Source organism: Physcomitrium patens, chromosome 19 (genome assembly GCF_059467195.1).
Source record: "Physcomitrium patens ecotype Gransden chromosome 19, ASM5946719v1, whole genome shotgun sequence".
NCBI lineage: Eukaryota > Viridiplantae > Streptophyta > Bryopsida > Funariales > Funariaceae > Physcomitrium > Physcomitrium patens.
Window position 1 is genome coordinate 8591410 of NC_143428.1, and position 17741 is coordinate 8609150.

Genomic DNA, 17741 nt, shown 5'->3' on the forward strand with positions numbered 1-17741 from the left:
AAGGTAAGAAGAGTAGAAAATCTTAAAACAAGACTAAAGACTAAAAAAGCATTGATAAGAAAATAGGAGGTTTTATTCTTACCTCTATATATACTAACTAACTAAAAGATATGTGGCAATGTTTTATAAGACCTTTTGATACATGTCCAATTTTCAAGACATGTATCTTGATTTATAAAAAAAAATTCTTATATGTCCCTCACATTATTAGCTTATGATATAAGCTATCAGTATGTGCAACATATGGCTAACTTATTGGCTAAGTTTCTAATTTATCAATTATTTATAGATATGTATAAAAATGAAATCATATCTATGAAGCTTCTTGAAAGATTTTTATAATATATTTTCAAATTAACCTACTTTTATTTATTCATAATATCTTTATAACTATTAAAGAATATATATATAGATATATATATATATATATATATATATATTTTTTTTTTTTTTTTTTACCAAATATTAATTATAATCCTTAGAAGAATGTGCTTTATTATAAGACTATCATAGATTATATCAAGGTATTTATGTCTTAATATATTCTAAATGAAGATATAGAATTTTGAATTATGTCATTTAGACTGGAGAACTTGTCCTTAAACAAGTTGTAAATGATACAAGTCATCTTTTATGATGAAAGTGAGACTTTTAACTTCTTTTTTATTGTTTCATCCAACTCCATAAACAAAGAGTTAAGGACTTGATGTCTAACAACTTTTGTTGCACTTGTGTTTAGATTGGAGGTGTAAACATTGTCGTATGGCGAGATTTGCTATCTGGGAATACACTGGATATCTAGCTGTAGAGAGTGTAGCTCAAACCTTTATATTAATCTTATCTTAGCTTCCAAAACTCCTTTATTTTGCATAAAACTCAAAATATAACAATACCCCTTCAAAACATATTTTTTCCGCAAAGGGTTTTCTTGTCTTGAACTTTAGAAAATCATAACTCTTGATCTAACCGTTCAATTTGTCTCAAATTTACAAGATAGGTAAAATTTACCCTTAACTTGTATCACAAAAAAAACCAACCGCAAATTCACTCTTTATCTTTTGGCAGATGCTCTAAACCCTAATTTATAAGCACCTAAATACTATTTTCTTAATATCTCAAGAATCCAATATTCAAATGTCATAAAACTTATGCACAAAGTTTACTTACATAAAATTACATATTTCCTGAAATTTTGAGCCAAAACCTTATCAAATTGCTCAAGATATAGCTTAAGAAAAAACCACTAGCAAATCGGATTACTTACTATCCTTAGATTGCGTGTGCTGACTTCAAAATCCAATAACTCCTTTATTATAACTTAGAATCCAATAAACAATATATGAAAAGTGTAGCCACAAAAGTTTTCTCTCTAGTTGCAATAACCGATTCTCAATTGCTATCCGTACGCGTGCGTTATGCTAAAAAGAGTGAAAATAGCTCTCAAATCAACACCTTAACTTTGAGCGTTTGTATCTCCTTCATATAAATTCCAAACCATACAAAACTTCACCAAAACCATAGCCAAAAACCTAAACCTTCTGACCCTAGCCTTCAAAACTCGAATGGCCTCGAGAACTAACCCTAATGCCTAATATGGCCTTAGGGAACCTCCTCAAAGCCCATTGGTCATGATTTTTGACCAATATGAATGGAGATTTTCATTATTCATCTCCATTCATCTATATTGGTGCCCTAATTACTCCCTTTGCTACCAAAATCCTTCTTCAATCCTTTTTCTTATAAGATTTACATAATTTATGCTCTAAACACCAAATAAAAGAATCAAAAGAAGTTTTTAAAGGTCACCAATGTCTAACAAAGGTGATTCTAAATATTTAGAAGTTACTATCAACCAAAACCAATCTTAAAAGCCACTATCAAAAATAAATTCAAATTATACAAATTCTATAGTAAACTTTTTAAACAACCTCTTCTCAAGGTAATAATCAAATTATATTCTACAACCAACTAAAATCTACTAATATGGCTCTCACCATGTTACTTAATAAATTATATATTAAGTACATAATTACATTATTTTCATATAATAGCCGAACCACAATACGACAACATGAGAATAGTACACCAATAAATATATAACATAGCATCTTAATTCATATGCAATTGGTTATATTGGTCTTTCAATATTGTAATATGCTAAAATATAGAGCATTTGCAATTGGTTCTAAAGAACTTGTGTTGTCATGTGATAATACGACTATGTGATAAAATAGATAAAAGTATGGATGTTATTATAAAAAAATAATGATAAATGATAGGAATGTAATAAAACTTTAGTCTTAATATTATCTTTTTGTAGAAAAGAATTCTATTTATTTTATAGAAATATAAATGAGCCAAATCAAAGTAAATGAGATAAATAATTGATACATTCATTTTTAAGAAAGGATTAAAAATAAATTTTAGTAAAAATTACTTTAAAATATAAAAATTTGATATGCAAAGAAGATCAATTGTAAACCAAGATAGAAATCAAACTCTAAGATATAAAACTACATACCAACAATGACTCTAGGGTTTTTTGATAAATCAAAGAATAAAGTTTGAAAGTTGATTAATAAGAAAATTTTTGAGAGTTTATTTTATGTGAATAGAAGCTATATTGAGGTTTTAGAGCTTTTCAAAACAAGAGATGTAATTAGTTGGATTTTAAGAAATATAAAGAAGATCACAATTTTAAAAATTATATAAATTTTGTACCATATTTATAACTAAAAATTTGTCAAATTTTTATTATGTTTTATTAAAATGTATGTGAGAAATTTGATATCAATTGAGCAATTAGATTGAAGGTTATGAGAGTTTTTATGGATTATGGTCTTTGATAATTAAAATTTAGAATCAATGAAGATTTTCATGATCTTGTAATATATATTGATTTGATTGAAGTGGAAATTGGTAAAAAAAAATTAAGACTTAAAAATCTACACATCAATAAAATTTTGAAGCAATTGAATAATTTAATAAAGAAAAATCATTGTTGAAAGATCAACATTCAAGTTGGAAAAAGAGGGCACTCAATATTTAAGAGGTTTTAAGAGCTTTGCTTTCAATTGGTGTATTTAATCTTTTTTAAATTTTTTGTGATTATTAACTACATGTGGATTGAAATCTAAGTAAACTTTTAATGAAGATAAATGATTAAATAATATTTATTGAAGTTTTAAAATAGCTATAGTAATTGATTAATATTTATTTAGAATATTTTTAGAATTATTTAGGATCTTATCAGGATTAAATTAAGATTTAGGATTTGATTGGAATTTAATTAAGATTTAGGATTTGATTAGGATTTTGTTAGGATTTTATTTGAACTTCATTGGAATTTGGTTAGGATTTGGTTATGGTTTCATTAAGATTTCATTAGGATTTGGTCTAGGATTTAATTAGGATTTGATTCGGATTTAATTAAGATTTAATTAAAATTTGATTAAGGCTAAATCAATATTTGATTATGATTTATTTAAAATTTAATTAGGATTTCTATTTTTAATATTTTTTAAGGTTATTATTATTTCTTTAAAGATTTTATTTTATATTTCTTTAGGATTTCTTTCAACTTTATTTATTATTATTTTTTGAAATTAATTTATGACTTCTTTATGTTTTTTTTGTAAATTTTTTAATTTTTTTTTGGATTGGTTAGATTTTTATTTAGAATGTTAAAGATTACTAAGAATTAAATTAGGATTCTATTAAACTTGGTAGAATCTTATTATTATATTTTTTATTTATCTTCCACAATTAAGTGCCTAATGTATTCTTAAGTAAGAATTCATGTTATACAATATAAGTGGTCAACTCAACATGAAAGCTTGAGGTAGGAGGTGTTGGAGTTTGTTCATTTTTATTTTGATTTAATGGAAAAAGAGAGCAAGCAATTTGAAGGAGCTATGGAAAGAGCTTCAATTAAAGCTTCAAGTAGAGGTGCAGGTAGAGGTTCAAGTGGAGCTTCTAATAGAGTTTTGACTAAAGGACAAGATATATACATAGATCCAACCATTGCAAGTATCTTTCAAGCTTTTACATTGACTATGCAACAATAGCAATGATTACAAAGAAGCATTTGCAATTAAAGCATAGTAAACAAAGGTTAACAAAATTGACTAATTTTTCAAACAAGAATTTACATTATACAATAGTAGGAGGACATATCACCAATTTATTTCTATTTAAGCCTACTTTGTAATATTTATCCTTCCACTTTCATGTCTTTTAAGTTGTTGAATTTATCAGCATAAGCAACCATGATTGCTTGTAGGTCTAGACAACTTAAGTCATTTTGTAGAGCAATGACCACTTCTTCAAGCTATTGGTGGAGTGTGGCTTCTTCTTTGCAACACTTTCTTACCTTTTATGTATAAAAACCTTTATAAAACTTTACTCATTGTTTCAACTTTTCAAAGAATGCTAATGTAGGATGAAATACATAAATTTGTTTAATGTGTGCATGTACAAGTGGATTCATAAGAAAAAGTGAATTCGTGACATAGAAAGAAGACTTCTTAGATTTTTGGAAGAGTTGAATCTATCTCTAGATTGGTAGGTAGTCTATGTAAATACTATCTCCAAAAATTCTATATTTCAAATTAAATCTTAATAGGTTCAATGCCGAAAAACATCTTTAGTATATAGACTATATGTGAAAAAGCTAAAACGATGTCTATCACATGCTAGTGATGAAGATCCATGAATATTAAATTTGTCCGCACTCTTTTTGTGAAATTCCAATCACCTTTCAAGATTCATCTACAATCTTTTGGCAAAACAGATAATAACTCCATCTATGGTTCATACCTCTTAATTGATGACTCATAAGATTTTTTTAATAAAATAATTAAAATAAATAAATAAATAAATAAATAATCTTTACTACTACAAAATAAACCTTAAAGGAGAAGTTCACCTAAAGTTACTTATATATGGTAGATGTATGTGTGTTTTTTCTATATAAGCAGCCGTTGCAAAAAGTTTTGGCTCTACCATGTCTTCTTTGCATATGTGTTCCGCTTTTCACCACTCTTCAAACATTGCATCCGTGCTATTGGAGGCTCTTGCACTCTTCATGTTAGAACTTATTATCTAAATAACCTACTTAGATTTTGGATCAAATACAATGGATTCAATAAATCTAAACCCTAATCTATTCCACCCTTAGCTAATACCCTACTTCCGAAGATGTGTGTATGTTGAGGTTACTAATTCCTTGCACGGCATGGGAGACTTTTAAGGATTAGATCTCACGCAAAATTTCAAGGCTCAATGCATTAACCTACACTTGCTCACAGCGATCCTAGCATCTATGAGGAGGAGGTTGCTGATGCCTCTATCTTCTCCTTTCAACCTCACATTTTCATACAAATATAAATTGACACAATCTCAAAAACAGCAACAAATGAGATTTAGTGTCATTTCTTGACACAATTTTCAAGGGGAAAACATACATGTATATATAGAAACATTCCTTCACATCAGGGTCACCCTATAATCGATATATACACTCCGAATTCGGGTTCCAACATCGGGTGAGTCTATAAAGACAATCTGCATCGAGACAGTAGAGTTTGCCGAAGGCCGGCGGGCGTGGCGAGAGCGGAGGATGGACCCCAATTCTAGAAACCATCTTCATTATGGGGCACATGGAAATGTCGCACCTCGGTAGCAGCCAAATGATCACTCAACCTAAACTTGCAGAGGAACCCATTCTCGACTTCTTCTTTTTCCTCAAAAGCGAGGAAATCCCTCATAAAACCCAGCCCTAGCCGCACCTATTTTCGTCACGGGAGTAATAATTCTCAACTCCCTGCTGGTCAGAATTTCAGAGAGAATGCCCAAAAACCCCAAAGGCAATATCCGACACACCGAACATGAAACGCTATGCCAAATTCAACTCCGCCCACAGGCTTTTTCCGCTGCCGGAGATCATTAAGACGAAAAGTCTGAAGAATTTTTTAAAATGGAATGAAACTAGAGCTCGTTGCACAGCCATTCTGGCGAGGGGTGGAATCTGCGCGAACTTACTCCCCCCATTTTCCAATCCGGGCGTCGCAGCAGTACATGACAAGTTCGGCCGAGGGCAGCGGAGCGGCCCATTCATTGACCTCCACCAAGGCATCAGTAATGAGGGTAGCTATGTTTCGGGGTGAATCGCGATCTTCCATGCGCTTTGCTCTCCCCCTGTCGATTTCCCTTCATTAGTCACCCCTCTTGCTAATTCTGTCCTCATCTGTGTAAAGAGGCTCATAGCAAACTGCTCCCCGAAGCATCGAAAACTGTTCCTTGATATTGTACATGCCATTAAAAACCTGGTTCTGCTAGAGACCCAAAATTAGGGACATCCTTTTACATTGGTGCAGCAGGATGGAATCAAGCACTTTGCAGTTGAGCAGCTAAAAATGTTTTTGAAGGAAAAAAAAGGAGATAACATCAGCAGCACCCAGTCAGCCTCCATTTGGAAACCCTCCCTCCCTTGTGGCAGTGCTTTCGCCATCGCCGCTGCACAGCGAAGCCGTTCTCGTGCCGCGACCCGACCGCCCGCGACGCTGCCCACGCCGGTATTTGAGCCCTTGCCGACCCCGGAGAAGGGTGCACCTACTCCCTATCACCGCGGCTCAGGATCGAATCCCTAGTGTGGTTCCTAATGTCACCGTTGGATCATTCTGACAATCTAGATGGTTTATTGTTTTTGTGTGTGTGACCGTGACTACATTACTTTAACTAATTCTGGGACAGAGTGAATCAGCCGTGGTACTTTACAGATGGTTTTTTTAAGAAAGAAAGTGGAAAATTACCAGTAGGCTCATGATTAGTGGTTCTAAATGTGGGACCCTAATAGACCCGATTCTAGTAGTGAGGTATTAAACCCAACCCTGTTTTGAGGAAATGGGGCCAATGGCTGAGTAAATAGCTTGGAGAAGGGTGGGAGAAACTGGAACTAGGACAGCAACACACACATTCAGCATGTTGGTCCATTGGTGCCCCACATGCAACTCCCCACATGGTGGAGATCGCAACTGCAGTGATTCACATCACTATCTCATGCTCACATAGAAAGATGTTCTTTAAATAAAAAAATAAAAAGTGTTTTAATTGTTTCTAGAACATACAACAATTGTAACATTCCACCTCCCACCTGGAATGTTAAGTAGCTATTTAATATTGTTAATTTTCACAAAAGAAATAAAAAGTTGAAGAACAGGACAAAGTCTGGTGGTTCATGCTGGTTTTGCAAGGACCTTGGAAAGGAGCTACAAGTCAATTGTTGTCTGAGTAGTAGACAAAGCTCAATGAGTTTATATTTGTATACAGTGTGACTAGTCTTAAACCAACAGCGGTCCCAGATTGACATGGATGTACATGGCATGCAATGCCTTTTTCTCTAATCCCAATGCAAATGTAGAAAAAGCCTATTAAAGAGAGGCCTACAAAGAGAGAAACTTCTATGAATTTGGCTCAAGAGTCTCAATACCACTAATTTTAAAAATTAATAAGTAACAGAAATTAAGTATGAATATAATTGTACATGCACATGCGCATATATATATATATTTATATTTATATTTATATTAATTTCTTCTATTTCTTCTAAATTCAAATCAATTCAAAGCCTTTTTTCTGTTTCTTTCAAGAAAATAAGGACAAAGAGTGTATTATCAAAGTTATCATGTATTTTTCTCAATGCTAATTGAGTATTGTAGGAGATTCTTTTAATATTGTTTGAATAAATGTTTGGATGCTATATTATTATTATTATTAAAACTTGATTAAAAAAAAAAAACTTCTTATGAGATTAAAAAATAAGTTTTGCAATTTATCTATTTTATTTTATGAATAAAAAATTCAAATTAGATACTAAATTTTAACCAAATTATTGTAACATGTGATTGAAGCTTAAACGATAATAATAATAATAAAAATACATGGATTTATTAGAAAGAACATAATTTTAGTTTTAAGTAATCTTATGTATGTTTCTATATGAATATTTATACAATATTGTTACTTCTATCCTTAAGTAATATTTGATTAGTTTATTGTTAGTGTTAGTATTACTCGGTGGTTATCTTAAGTTGGTTGTCAGTTCCAAAAGCATAAGAGGTGGAGCTCATCTGTAAGGTTTATCTTTTGAAGAAGATTCATGTTTCTATATGAATATTTATACAATATTATTTTACAATAATTTGAGTGATTTATTATGAAGCAATTATGATATATGTATATATATATATATATATATATATGCATGTATATGACATTAGTGTTACAACTTTTAAATAAATTAGTAAATAATATTTAATGTTCAAACTAGATAATTGTTTAAATTACAAAAGATCTATAAAGTATTTGGTAAATTTATATAGTTGTAAAATAAATATATATTATAGTTTTATTAATTTTCTTAAATGGAATTTAAATTTTATAAAATTTTAATTATTTTTACTCTATATATACACATGCACATTTAAATCTAAAATTTAGATATTAAATTAATACAAAAATAATTTTATTAATTTTTTATATCTTTAATTATATTACTAAAATAAAATATGATTTTCACTATCAAAATCGTAGGATGTAAAAAGATAATATTTATAAAATTTTGTTATACTTGACTGGAAATAAATAAATGAAAACACATAAAGCAAGGATTTTGAGATTAAACACATTACACATATTTTAATTATACTTTGTAATATATAGATTAGACTTAATTTTATAATAAAATAATTAATTCTTTGTCAAATTAATTTATTTTTTAGTTTTAAACTTTGAAATATAAAGATTTATTCTTATCTAAAAAATGCAATAAAAATATAATAATTCTTTATTTAATAACACTTGATAAGAATAATATCCTTTTATTAAGGTCAAAGAAAAAAATAGTGTACCACAAGTATAATAAATAGAATTGATTAATTTAATTTCTATATTTTTAATAAAAAAATGTTTTTTCTGATTAAAAATATTAGAAAAATAAATCAAGTTCACATGTATATAAGATATTTTGATAATATTTTAAAAAAAAATTATTAAAAAAAATATTTTTTTATTAATAAATACCTAAGTAAACAATAAAACAAGAATATTGATATCAAATTTGATAATAAATATTCTGTAAAAATATAGCTATTTGAAACCAAATTTGGTTATTATAAATTAAATTTTAATCAAGACCTTTAAAGACAAATTTCTATAATTAATTCAAATGATTTAAATCTAATTTTAAATATTTTTTTAATATAAGTATATACATATATATACATTTATAAAAAATATAAGCACAAAAAAAATCTTTGATCACTACAACTATTTGCAAATGAGGTAATGATATTATTTTGCTACCAATTATTAAGTCCAAGATTGTAACATGTCTTTGGTAGCAAATTTTTATAATGATTATGACTAAATCTTGAGTAGTTTATATAAATTTCTCTAATAATATTTATTCATTTATTTAATTTGATTTTAAAATATCGATTTAATAATACAGGTTACCACATGATCAAAGTTATTTTTAAAAGTGAAATATATTAATATTTGATTATCCTACTTAAACCTACGAATCAAAGATATATTTGTGAGTGAATAATGGTATAAATGAACACAAAGAAAAGTCTCAAGCAACCCATGCACCACAATGCAAGTCAATAATTATACATATGTAAAAGAAAATAGTGTCAAATGTAATAAAATAATTTAAAATAATAAAGAATATATAAATATGATTTTAAATTGGTAGTTTTTTTAATAATTTTTTAAAAAAAATTGGTAAAACAAAAGTAATCTACACATTTTTAAGTTCATTATGTTTTGAATAAAAATATTTTAAACTCTACAGATTATGCAAAACGTCTAAATTGTTTTAATGATCGGATTTAAAAATTAACTAAATAATATATAAAAATTTAATTAAAAATATATTAACTTACCAAATTAAGCATTTAAATCTTTTTTTAATAAATATATAAAAACCTATTTTTATTTAATACTTTAATGATTTTAGATGCTCTAAAGCTAGAATTTTTTTTATAAAGCAAAGACACGTCCAAATTGAAGTAACATATTATATATAATATGAAGCAAAGTTAAAATTTTAATCTTGATAAGACTAATATAAATTACCTTTCAATCATATAGATAATTTAATCTTATTATTCTGTTGAAAGAGCCTTCATTGTCTTAACACACAATAACAAGATTTATATTTGTTGTTAAGTAAGGACCTGACTATCGTCTTTAATTCAAATATATCTTTAATTCATGTTTTGATTTTATAGTTAATTTAGCAACAAAACGTATTGATTCACAAAAAAATATAAATATTAGAAAAATAAATTTCTTCATATGTTAGAAAACTCAAAATATAACAATATGCTTGAGTTTTAAAAGTGTTGATACATTGGATTGAGTGGCAGTTGCCATTTAATGGTGAAAGAAGTGGCATTCAACTTGTAATATACTAGAATTGCATTTTAAAATTCTCCAAGCAAAAAAACAAATAACAATCTAAGTTTTATAATTACAAAAATAGACGTCCTAAAATAAAGTCCTAAAAGTCGAAACAGCTTCATACAAGTCAATGATTAGACTGTATATTCCTATTACAAGCATTTATTATAATTTCTTGTGAACATTGCCACAATCACAGTTTTATGTATGTTTATATATATATATATATACATATACATATACACATACATGATTTCTTGTAACACATTAAATTTTGAATGTCATCTTGTGCACACTCTCTCTAATTTAAAATCAACACAAACAAATTCTTAAAATGTTATAGTCTTATTCTTCAAATCTGACATTTTAGAGAAAAACTTAGGTATGCAGTTATTGGTTTATGTTCACATAGGCACAATAAAGGCACAAACTTTTTCCATTTGCCAACAAATACATGCTTAAGTTTACCAACAAATACACATGCACAAACAGACTTGCACATAGTGGTAAAGATACAATTCACCTTTACACAAAAAAAATAACTATGTATTGAAGAAGACAAGGCACCTGGAAAAAAGAAACATACGCATATAAATACATACATACAGCACACTTTCATACCCACACACAAGTATACTGAGACTTATTAAAGGTGTATCAAAGGAGTGAGAGCTTTAAGAAAGAATTGAATTGCCCAGCTGGGGACCAATTCAAGCAGACAGAGCGGAAACAAACTAGATCAAGGCTGGTACCAGAAAGACCTGAGTCATTCCCCCCACATTAATGTTGTTTACTAATTTCCCGGGCAACGGGCAGAACCGGGCAGGGGAAGGGCAGAGGCGGGGCAAGGACGAAGAAACCGACTGCCCGTGAACAAGTGCTGCGATGCAGCGCATGGCCCTCAAGATTTGGAGCAGACCAGCGAAGTGGTCAATGGCGATGGAGGAGCAGGATTGCAGTCAGAGCTTATATATGCTCCTTGCTCTGCCTGCAACTCACTCACACCACCAAATTCCTCAGCTCGCACCCTACAGCTCGTAGTCATCTCGCTTTTCTGAGTTTGTGCAGCTTGTCGTTTGAGGCGTTTGTTGTGGTGGTGCGAAACTGTCGGTCTGTGCGGCGACTAGCTGCTGCGTGCTTCTGTGCTCTGAACTTGACAGACACGCTGATCAGTGATTCGTATTGAGCTAGGCTGTTGGTTGTGTGCGTGCGGTCGTGCGTCCGTGGGTGTGTGTGAGTCTCGTGGTGGTCGGAAGGGATTCATCTTGGTGGTTGATGCTGAGAGGTTGCTTACGACTCTGGAGTTGTTTAGAGGAATTTTGCTCGTTGCGTAGGTTCTACTGATTGCAGCAGTGATCGTCTTGCGTGGCTGAGCGGCACTCTTCTGTTGTGCAATTCCTTTCTTGGCCGCAACGCGTTCAAGGTAGACCTGTCGTCTCCTGGGACTAGTGTGGGAGAAGTAGGTCGCATTCGGAGTGGTTTTTGGATTTCGTGAAGCGTCCTAGACGCAGTGAGTCGGAGGTTCTATGATTGTCACTCTCATTATCCCCACACTCTGCAGTCTCGGTTCGGTTGTTTAGCTTCGTCGTCAAGTTGCCTCACCGTTTTCTCGCATGAGCGGTGAAAGACGGAAAAGGAAACCAACTGGGAATGCTGCTTCGAGGGTTCTTCTCCCACTCTCTGTCAATTCGATGATTCAAGCAGATAGTATATGAAATTGAATTCCCACCGGGCAACGTGAAGATAATCCCTTCTTTTCTCTCTCGAGATTGCGAACGCTCATTGATATCCGACGATCTGCTCTGCAAACTTAAGGAACGAAACCAATCTCTGTGGCAGCTGCGAGCTTCAAGATGCCTGGTTAGTTTTGGGTGTCTGAATTTAGTGCACACCCACTCTTTGATTCATCGACGAACGTGTTCAGTGATTTGATGGAGGCTATTGTCATTTGGAATTTTTTTTCACTCATTCAGTACATGAAATATTTGCAGGTTTAAACGCTGCCTTCTCAAGCCTTTCTCTTACCAGTAATACACGCCGAAAAGAAGAATGGATGGACCCAGAGATGTGGGGCAAGCTCCCCGAGCCCATCATGGAGACGATTCTTTCATACCTTCCTTTACCCTACCTCCTGCCCATGCGGACTGTTTGCAAAAAGTGGAATTACCTTCTGCAAACCTCCAGCTTCTTATCGACGCAACGTCATTTGACGGTACAGTGCTCTTCATACGTACTCACGTACAATGAACCCGCATTCTCGGCGTTTTCTTTCTTCCAGCAAGGTCCAGAGCTTTATTACCTCCGCAGCAGCTCCCTGTACTGCCCCGTCTCGAAGAATTGGTTCAACATGTCGCTGGATTGCCTCCCAATCCGGGATTTCTACATCACATCTGTAGGCGGAGGACTGTTGTGTTTCGTTGCACACAATGGGCCCCAGGCCGCCACCCATCGGGAAGTGGTTCTTGGTGTGTGCAACCCTGCCACTCGAACGTGGAGGATCCTGCCCAGGTGGGGGGGGTCCAAGGCTTATAATATGCCGCACTTCGTAGCCATGGTGGTGGATAACTTCAGGCGATCCTATAAAATTATCCTCATCGACCACGACAGGCTCGCGACGCGCACGTATGACTCCGTGAGGATGGTGTGGACGAAGTCCGATGATGTCCCATCGAGGCACAACTTCCCATATTACGACCGGTGTCCTAGTCAAGCAGTCTTCAGAGGCAACACGCTCGTGTGTTCGACGCAGTGCAAGACGGGGATCTCATCTTACGACATGGATACCTGCGTATGGGAATCGTACCACGTATCGCTTCCCAATATGCTTAGCAATGTGCATTTAGTGCAGCATCATAACCGCATTTTGATGATCAGCAGAGTGATGAAAGCCAAATACGAAGGATCGGATAGAGTTCAAATCTCGGAGCTAGACCCGGAAGGCTTGCGTGTTGCGACCACGCTGAGTGACGTCCCTCTCGGTCCTTCCAAACAGTTCTTGGATCACTTCAAGGTCTGTGAATATAACAGCGTTGATGACTCTGAGGGACTGTGCTTTATTTCTGTTACCACGGGTGAGCGATGGTTGTATGACTTGGAGGAGCGGTTCTGGCACATTTTGCCGAGCAGCCCAGGGAGCAAGACGAAGAGCATGGCGGCTTACGGAGGATTCTCTGTACATTTGAGAGTGGACGTACAACCCTAGGTGGAGTTCATAGTAACGGTAGGTAAAGTAAAATTTGTATAAAATTCGAAGGTCACAGGATAGGCCCGGAGTGTTTGCAAAGATTTTAATGTTCCAGCTCTCTGACACTGAATGGTTGGGTGAGATAGATTGGTTACGTCACCCTAATTGTGGCCGCACATGTTTAGGTTTCAAAGGCGTTGTAAGATTATGGCAGTCTTGCGATGTGGAAGTTTTTGCCTCATTGCTAGCTGAGGCTATTTGTACAAATTGCGAAACTTTTTTGAACGGAAGGGTGTCTGTTCGTAGATCTGATGATTTCCATTATGCTCACAATACAATCGCAAGCTGTTTCATCTGCTTGATACTGTCAACTAATCAACGTCTGCAATTGATAAATTAATTCGCTTCATGTGCAAACGCAATTATCACTCGCATTCCGCCAACCTGTAATCTGAACTGTTATCCAATGCAACAGTATCCTAACCTGTGACCATCATTGCGTTGCGACAGACCAAGAGAACAGCAAGCAATGAACAGACTTACATTACTGGCAACCAGCTCACCATGCAACTGATTATCAACTAACTACCAGAGGTGTAACAATTTTGACATGATTATGCGCCGCTGTCCAGAGAGATAATATTTTAAATACATGTCACTGCATGGTTCTTTCTTTACTTAGACAGGCGCAGCCCATCAACAAATCAATCGGAGCTGTAGGTAGAGAGGTCTTCTCAGAATTCGTGCAGCCAATTGCCATTCGGACTCTACGAGCAACATTCATCTCCGCATTGAACCCGTCAAAGCCCTTGCAAAGTCGTAGAAAGCAAAGTTCTGGCACGTTTGCGGCTCGTGTTCCCCATAATGGAACCGTCTGGAGACCTTGAGCCGGTATGTTTTGTTCTCTGAAGGGCTGGCTCACCCTTCTATGTGCTTTAGCGCGAGAAAGTGCGCCAAACTCTAGGAACTAGGGGCGCGGACTTGCAGGCCTCGGGTTCATCTACCACAGCAATTGTCAACCAAAGGTGCCTGTGAGGTTAGGAGCTGGTCACCTCTGAGGCAGCATTACATTGAGATGCGTGGGTCTAGTGTTGTGTGCGATCCGCAACCCTGGTTTCGCGAAGAGTTACGCAAATTTGAATTTGAAAAGAAACGCAATCCGATGGCAGATCTAGCTTCAACTAACACACTGCAATCCCCAGGTGCAACCCAGCCGACAAACCAAGATCAGTCAGCCTGCTGGCACTGAGTGTATGTGACTACCACCAAAGTAGACACATCGCGGAACCATTCCGACGCATGCAGATGGACCCCAATCCACGCAATGTCGTGAAGAATGAAAACGCGGCGCTCAATTTGCTGCAGATACAGACGTTGATTGCAGTAAGAGCCTGGCAAGGCCATCCTGAGAGGTGCACCGTCGGTGCTTGTCGTAGCATTTCCCTGCAGCGCGGGGGACTCCGCATCTAAGGTTTACACATCTAGATCTGCCGCAGCGCCAGTGTTCCAGTTGTGGATTCAACTCCGGCTTCCCCTTTCAAGGGGTACACTGTCACCCCCATTGTCTTTGAACTTATCCCCGCTGAGTTAAATCACAGACTCTCTCGATGATGCCATCAGAGGGTTCCTCATGAGTCAACAAAGGTGGTGGTAAAAATTGTTAAGTGGCTTTTTAAGTGGTGAACTCTTGTCTTTTAAGTTGTGTTAGGTTTTGTTATTTGGTTTTTTTCTTCTTTTGAGTGTGCTTATGTGACATTAGATGATGTAATAACTTGTTAGGTTTTGTTATTTGGTTTTTTTCTTCTTTTGAGTGTGCTTATGTGACATTAGATGATGTAATAACTTGTTAGGTTTTGTTATTTGGTTTTTTTCTTCTTTTGAGTGTGCTTATGTGACATTAGATGATGTAATAACTTGTCAGGTTTTGTTATTTGGTTTTTTTCTTCTTTTGAGTGTGCTTATGTGACATTAGATGATGTAATAACTTGTTAGGTTTTGTTATTTGGTTTTTTTCTTCTTTTGAGTGTGCTTATGTGACATTAGATGATGTAATAACTTGTTAGGTTTTGTTATTTGGTTTTTTTCTTCTTTTGAGTGTGCTTATGTGACATTAGATGATGTAATAACTTGGTTGAGTAAAACATGGTTGAGTAAAACAATCTCAACAATCATAAAGCATTTGGTTGAAATGTTGGAACTAGATGACATCAACCTCACTTACAAACAATAGCAGATTGTCAAGTATTGAGAAATAGAATGCACTCTTGTGGAATGATTTCCAATAAAACAAGAGTATGATTTGATCAATAAAGGTTTTAACAAAAATAATGTGAATAATTTCTTAGATCTCTTTTATCTTGGTCATCCATAGTTTAAATTCTCTAATATATGGCTCAAATTGTTCAAGCTCTACCATTGCATTTGTTTTTTTTTTGTTTGTTTATTTGTTTTTGTTTTTGTTTTTTTTTTTACTTTAGAAAGTGGCTTTGTAGATAGGAAAGCAATCATCTTTGCTCTTTTTGGAATTTTCCAATTCTTGGACAAGTTTTCTCATAACAATATTTATAACATAGATAAAATTAGTTTTTATTTTATTTTATTTTATTTATGAAATATAATTTTTGCACTTCTTATTTATTTTATGTATGTGATTTTTTCTTTAATTTTATATATTTTACTTTGCTAATGTCAAACACCATCTATTTTATGCAAATGACTTCTTTATCTTAAAGTAATTGAAAGAACATAAATGGATTAAGAAGCATCTTACAATGACCAATTGTTGCAATAGCAACAACTTCCACTATAGATCATCAAAAATTATAAGAATCCATGGTGCGTCAAAAACATCAACATTGTCAATCTTAGTTACAAATATTAAAGGAATATAAAAATTTGGATGATATAGAATATATGTGTAAAATAGATGAAAGCATTTGATATTTATGTCACTAACCACACAAAGTTCTTTTAATTCTTAATAACTAAAATGCACATACACCTCTCAATAAACTCTTCTAGCACATACAATTAAAAAACAGAAATATCTTTTATCTTCTTTTTAATAAGATGTTAAAAATCCAACTATGTAATGATAATATTATCCATAATTTTAAAGCATACTACTATAGGTGGTTCAATTATCTACCTTTATAACATCTTATGGAGATCATTGAAAAGTCAAAGAAGATTATATTAAAAATTATTTAGATAGATATTTTCACTTGGAAGAAAAATATAAATTTGAAGATTATTTCCAACTTCTTTTGTCATTAATACATGTGCATATTAGAATTAGATAAGTAATTATTATCTATTAGACTTAAAATCCATTGCAATGATTGAATCTCAAATCACTAGATTTTGATATGACAATCTAATAGACATCATCAACTTGTCAAATTATTAAAGAGAAGATATTATTACATATGTCTCAACCTTTAAAGATATAATTAAAGACCACCTTTCTAAAGAAAACAATAGTGAAGAAGACAAAGATGATGACAATTAAGAAGTGGCCCCAATGACAACTAAGGAAGACAATAAGATGATAAAGTAATTGGAGAGTTTTTGGCTGGTGTAGGATAATGAAAACACCAAGTCTATTTCATTGTTGGAGTATATACATGATAAGGTTAACATCCTTAGAAGCCATTAGGTGGTTTAAAAAAAATGAAGGATTTCTTCTAATAAATTAAGATAGGTTTTTTGGTGTTATTTTTATTTTATATCTTGTATATTTTTTTTATATATATAGATTTAGAAAAATTATGAGACCAAATTAATTTATTAGATGTTAAGTTAAAGATGATTATTAAATTGAGTGTGGGCTTAATATAGATAATAATAATAATAATAATAATAATAATAAATATTAGCTTGTAAAAGTAATTAGTTTATATAATATTAGTTTAGAAAGGTTCTATTGTAGTTTGTAAATACTATGGTGGTTTTTAGAACATTATCCTAAATAGATACTTAACTATGTTTATATCTTTATTCAAATACAAGTTTATATTTTAGCATAATTTTTATAGACTAGTTGTAGATAAAGATCTAAATAATTAATTTGATTTTTTTTATAAAT

The 17741-nt window shown here is 32.8% G+C and overlaps 1 protein-coding gene and 2 long non-coding RNA genes across 3 annotated transcripts in view; 2 read left to right on the plus strand and 1 right to left on the minus strand.

Moving 5' to 3' along the window:
• Positions 1–17741, minus strand: part of LOC149987379 (uncharacterized) — a 95889-nt gene that overhangs the window by 25016 nt on the left and 53132 nt on the right. The gene's annotated exons all lie outside the window — the stretch shown is intronic.
• LOC112295884 (F-box/kelch-repeat protein At5g15710) lies at positions 11480–13961 on the plus strand. The gene is made up of 2 exons (XM_024547907.3): positions 11480–12330; positions 12462–13961. Exons 1-2 carry the CDS (start codon positions 12324–12326, stop codon positions 13670–13672), a joined length of 1218 nt encoding a protein of 405 aa, XP_024403675.1. The 5' UTR covers positions 11480–12323; the 3' UTR covers positions 13673–13961.
• LOC149987380 (uncharacterized) lies at positions 14337–15998 on the plus strand. The gene is made up of 2 exons (XR_016498731.1): positions 14337–14690; positions 14857–15998. It is a non-coding gene; the product is annotated as an uncharacterized LOC149987380 (long non-coding RNA).